Here is a 6,000-nt window from a genome sequence, read left to right on the forward strand (position 1 = left end):
CAGGCAGGCAGGCTGCCTGCATGCTATGGCTGGTGGCCCCACGCCGCTCCCAGAAGTGGCCGGCTGCTGGCACATCTCTGTACTCCCCTGGGCAGCGCATGGAGACCTGCTGCCCCCTGCTCCCCAAGGGCTAAGCAGAGACGTGCCAGCAGCAGTGCTAAGGTGGCTCCCTGCCCGCTCTGCCTCCCTCCCTCCGGGCTGCACCACTCCCAGAAGCTGCCAGCGGGGTGGGGGAGGTGCCGGTTGCTTTGGGAGCTGTGCCACTTGAGGTAAGCGCCACCCCCTGCCATTCTCTCACACCCCATCCCCCTGCCCCAGGCCAGAGCCCACACCCAGCACCCAAACTCCCTCCCAGAGCCAAACCCTGCACCCCCTCCACCCTCAACCCCCTGACCCAGCCCAGAGCCAGCACCCAAACTCCCTCCTAGAGCCTGACCCCCACACCTCCTCCTGCACCTCAACCCCCTGCCCCAATCAAGGTACCTCACTTTATTTTCATTTACTTCCCATTACTTATAATATAGCAAGAGGCGGAGGATGAAAAAAAGAATGAAAAACGGGGGTAGGAGGGCGCGATAAGAGAGAATGTTCTTTTTCTTGTCTGGGTCCTGAGGGGGGGGGTCCCCCAAAATGAAGCTGCGCACAGGGCCCCACTAATTCTAAATCCATCACTGACTTCTACCATTGCCTAGCAAAAGGTCTTAGTTGCCTACATGTGCAGCCCACACCCCAGAATACCCTCTGCAGTGCATGTTTCAGAAGACACACACACAAGCTATTTTTCATAGGCTTTGGAGGGAGCCTGAACTGGCGCAACTGACTTTAGCCCCACCACACTACTCTGTCTGTCTATACTGCTGTATAGGAACAGATTGGTTTAACACAGTAGTATGGGACACCTTCCTCCTTTTTAAGTTTTCGTTGTATTGTACACGTCAGTAACTGATCACCAGTGATATAAGGGTTCACATTCTGGGCCACGATCAGGATGCACCGAATGCAAGTCTGACAGCATTCTTCTTTCAATCTTACCGACTTGTTTCCATTGCATGCGTCACGTATCCACAGGATCTGTGTCACACTCCAGCTTTTAATCGGTCTCTTAGAGGAATACCTTTAGTGTGGCAGACCCCCAAGGAGTCTTACACTTCCTTCAGGTCAGGGCAGGTCACACAGCCTCACCACCTCCTAGACTGAGCATCTGCCCAGTGCTGGTGGAAGTCCAACTGAGAAAGACTTCTGCTAAAGACTTGTACACTCCCCAGGGACTAATGCAAGTATTTTCAGGGACACTCAAACAGCATTTTCAAAACATAGTGGGATTTGTTCACCCACTGGAACACAGTACTGGAAGTCCTTAGGTCAGCACAGAGAAACAGAACACAGTCCATTCTGGTCAAGCCAGAGCAATTCACCAGCCAAGCTGTAGAGAACTCAATTTCAGCCTCTATCTTCCTCTCTCTGACCACCTTAGTCAATCGCTGGAGAGAGCAGCCACGTTCCTCCAGAACCAGAAGCCCACACTCTATCCTCTGCTGGCCACATCTCAGTTCTTTGTTCCTGAGCTGGGGTCTTGGTTGTGGTTTCCTAGGTGTCAATTTTTAAGTCACTGGGGATTTCTATTGTCTCCCTGGGATTCTGCATTGATATGGAAACACTTTCAGTAGCTTCCAGACAGTTCCTTAACAATCCTAATCACTGTGGCTCAGGCAGCAAAGCAAAACTCTCACCTCATGTCCTGCGTTACCCCCAAGCACAGACTTAACACTTTTCTCTCCACTGGGTAACAACACAAACACAAAGGGAAACTGAAGATTCATATAAATGTGACAGAAAATTCCCACTTTGTCACAGTCTGCATCTTGGCTTGTCAACAGCAGAAAGCTGGGAGTGCCTGTGGGGTTCCTGCCATGCCACTATACAACCAAAATTCCTTAGACCAGTTTGACTAGACCACCTCTGACTGAATTCTAATGTCACAACGCCAACAGATAGACATAATTTGCTTTATTTTGAGAAGTTCTGAAGTTCACTCAGGCCACAGTGTCAATGGATGTATTAAAAAATTAGATTAGAAAAGCAGATTAGAATGACAGACAGATTTGGGGTGAATCCTGCCTTCACAAATGTAGAGGGCCTTATACGTAAAGCCCTGCAAATCTGTGGATACCCACTTTATATCTGCGGCTGTGGATACCCGCTTTACTTCTGCTGATGCCGATACCCGCTTTATTTCTGCGGATGCGGATACCCACTTTATATCTGCAGATGTAGATACCCGCTTTACTTCTGTGGATGTGGATACCAGCTTTATATCTGCAGATATGGATACCCACTTTACTTCTGCGGATGCAGATATCCATGGACCGTGTTTGTAGATTGCGGATTGGATGTGAGTACAACTTTTGTATCCATGCAGGACTATACTTATATTAACAAAATCAGTGGCTCTTCTGCACGGAGTGGGAGGAAGAACAGAATTCTGAGAGCCTGCTGAGAGGGTGTAAATGCCCTGTACACCACCATGTACAGTTCAGGTGAGTCGCCCTCCTCTCCAGAATTGATACATAGGCCAGAGAGGGTCAAGATCCTGGAACTCAATTAGCAACTGTGGAATGGTTTCTCTGCCATTTCATGTCCAGGGAGCAAAAGGATTCTTCCCCTTCCTCCCTCAATGGTTATTTCCTATGCACAGCCTGTGGATCCAGAGACAAGGATTTGGTTCTGTGGGTTCAATTCTGTGTTGATATGCACCCCATGCAATCCCACAGGCTTCAGTGGGGGGTAAATCAGAACAGAATTTATATCTACAGGTTTTCTAATGTCAGCAAATCTTGTCAACACAGATATCAGGGGCTGAATAATTGCTCAAGTTTAATTTGTTCTTATTTAATCTAATTTCTTGCATTAACCATTGCCCCTGTGGTAATGCCCAACCCCGTGTCCTCAGTAGTTCCTGATCAGCACTGATGTACACTGCTTTGAGAAGATCACAGCCAGATACTGTTACTTAGATCCCCTTTTTCCTATCAGTTACATTTTATAATTGCACCTTAGTTAGACTTCCCTTTTACTGCTGGACCACTTGTACCAGCTCAGCCCTCATGACAGTGCAAGTTACCCACCCCAATCCCTGAAGCCGAGGGCAGTGGTTTCAAATCCTGAGCCCATTGCACTGGACCAGCGAGTTTTGGAGGAAAACATCAGCTCTATCTTTTGTATAAGAGCTTAGTAAGCACATGAGTGTGTGCAGCACAGCAAATCAGATAACTCTGCTACAAAAATATTATTTCTGAAAACTATCCTGGTCACCGGAACAAAGTATTTAACTTTTCCCATTTATCAGGAGGTAAATCAAAACCTTTGCATGTATAAACAAATACTTATAGAAGTGCATACAGCTTATGTAGATATTTTGTTGTTTATAAGCTTAGTCAACAAATTACTGTTCTCAATGAGAAATATCTAGTTCATTGTTTCTCACTGAATAGATCTTCCCTATATTTGATTATAAATGGCAATATAATTTTACAGAAGAAATACATTACTTTAAATTTTCAGAAGAGATCATTCTTATATGCTTCCTCCTCTTCTCCAAAGGTTTACTTAATGACATCAATGTAATTTTTGTGTGCAAATTAATTTGCTCTGTCTTTATATACAAAGATGAGAACATTTTAAAATTTAGCGATTAAATAGGATAACACTGGATATGCAAACACACACTACCATAGATGGAGTGTATGCGCATTGTATGAATCTTTGTTACTTCTCTTAATGATAAATATAGGTAGCAGGATGACATCCAAAGGTGAGGAATAAATAAAAGATTATGTGATAAAAGGTTATGTGTAACACTCATAATTATACTTCCCATGTTATACAAACTCAGCTGAAAGACACTCCAAAAATATGTATCAGATCAAATACTTCATCCTTTAAGGATGAGCTAGAAGTTTAATTTTCACTGATTAGTGTGATCTCATAACTATCTTCTGGCTGCTTTGCCCCTCCTGAATGAGAGGCTGCCCCCTAAATGTATATAAAGGTGTCTCTCTTTCCACATATTCCAATATACTGTATACAATATACTCATCACCCAAAATGTTATATACACGCTTGTCCAGGTTTCACTTTAAATAAGGGCCAAACATTCAGGTATGACTGAAGTATTTCCCAGTGCTACAAATGCCTGCTATTAGAAGTAGTGGTTCCCAGTTGCTATCTTACTACACAGGTTAGGGCAATGCCTGTGTATCATTGGCATCTTAAGCAGCCTTCAGTTTAAAACGTCATATAATCCACTCTTAAACGCTACAGTCACTGCTGACTCTTGAGCCCTCAAATAAATCACTCCTCCCCAGCTCATAAATTCATGCCTCCAGGGTTCTTTTCACACATTCTCCACAAGGCCATTTTTGCTTCCATGTCTGATCAACGGGCTCAGGTAGATTAACATGGAGGGCATCCGTGAGAAGAGCTCCTTAGGCCCCTTTCATTATTTCATTTTGTTTAGTGCAAGGGGTTTATTCGGGAGAGAGAGGGGGAAGAGGAGAGCAAAGCATCAGCTAACTCACCTCTCTCAGCTGCTCCAGCTCCTGTTTAAGGCAATCGTAGTCAGCCTCCAGCTCGTCATACTGCTGCTTCAGGGTGAGTTTTTCCTCCAGCACCACCAGTCCATATTCAGCTGCCTGGATTTTTTCGTGGGTTGTTTCGGTGAGCTCCTTAGTCAGCCTTTCGATCTCAGCCTTATAGTGATCCACTGTCTGCAATACCTCTTCTGCAGCCATAGCCCTTGTGGATGGATGGATGGATGGACAGATAGATGGAGAGGGGGTGGGGGGAAGGGAGGGATGGATGGATGGCACTGTCCCTGGATGCTCCTGCTAGCAGCAGCAGCTACACTGACTAAAGCACTGAAGAGAGATGCAACATGGAGAAGAAGGGGAGGAAATCAAAGAAAAGGCTGCAGCACCATTAGTCCTCTGGCCGCTTCTCTCCTTTCTCCTTGGCCTGTCAGCAGCAGCCCAGCGAACCGGAGCTCGGAGGGGAGGCAGCTTGGGGATTTTTTGCTTATTCACAGGCACTGATCCGCCATGTCTCGAGGGCAGCTTCACTGCAGTCTCTGAACTCTCCACCTGCTCCCTCTCTCCGCGCTGCTGCTGCAGCCTGTGCAAAAAATGATGCAGTCTGTCTGCTGCCTGCCTGGGACCAAACGAGAGGAGGAGAAAGCAGATGGGGAGGAAGGCTGGGCTGGAAGTGGGGGGAAGGGACAGTTATTACCATAGCACAGCAAAAGAGAGACTACAGCCACCTCCCCCGCCAGCCACCCCCCTACACACCTCTCCCCAGCGGCCAGGAGCAAGGGGAGGCAGAAATGAAGAAGGAAGGGAGGAGAGATGGGAAAGTGGCAGTGATGTCGCCTCCTCCCACTCTCTCTCTCCCCTCGAGTGCAAGAGTGTTTGTGGCTGCCTCCACACAGGTTTGTTGATACGTATAAATAAATCTCTCTCTCACACATACACACACTGACACTCTCTCTCACACACACACACTCTCTCTGCTCTTCCACCCCCAGACCAGAAATCCCACACAGACACACAGCAGGTTATTCTCTGGCAGGTTTGCAAAAGGAGGAGAGCAGGAAACAATCTTCATCTGCTTCCTGTCAATGCATCTTCACGCTTGCAAACAGAGCGTTGCAAAGAGGATATCAGAGAGGGGACAGCTCAGACTCCCTAAAAATTCACTGTAAGGCAACACCCTCCTCAGTACACACATGTCCTGTACCCCAAACTCATTCATCCTACTCCAGAACACACAAACACATCCTGGCTCCCACTGTCCCTGGGATTAGGCTGAAATCTTCATGAAAGGCAGGATTCTTACACTTTCCTTTGAGGTGTCTGATGTTGGCCACTGTCAGAGACACTATACTGGACCAGTTGGACTTTGGGTATGAATCAGTATGGCAAATCCTATATCCTATGGGAGGCATCA

General features: G+C 46.7%; 1 protein-coding gene across 4 annotated transcripts in view; it reads right to left on the bottom strand.

The window, feature by feature from the left end:
- The window catches only part of BICD1 (BICD cargo adaptor 1), a 310,709-nt gene extending 305,351 nt beyond the window's left edge, over positions 1-5,358 (bottom strand). For all 4 annotated transcript variants that reach the window (XM_050918364.1, XM_050918401.1, XM_050918373.1 and 1 more), the window contains exon 1: positions 4,578-5,358. In XM_050918364.1, the coding sequence (XP_050774321.1) occupies positions 4,578-4,790 (213 nt within the window). In that variant the 5' untranslated portion in view covers positions 4,791-5,358. The remainder of the gene's footprint in view (positions 1-4,577) is intronic.
- Positions 5,359-6,000: the final 642 nt, after the last annotated feature.

The sequence above is a fragment of the Gopherus flavomarginatus genome, chromosome 1, assembly GCF_025201925.1.
Source record: "Gopherus flavomarginatus isolate rGopFla2 chromosome 1, rGopFla2.mat.asm, whole genome shotgun sequence".
In the NCBI taxonomy this organism is placed as follows: Eukaryota; Metazoa; Chordata; order Testudines; family Testudinidae; genus Gopherus; species Gopherus flavomarginatus.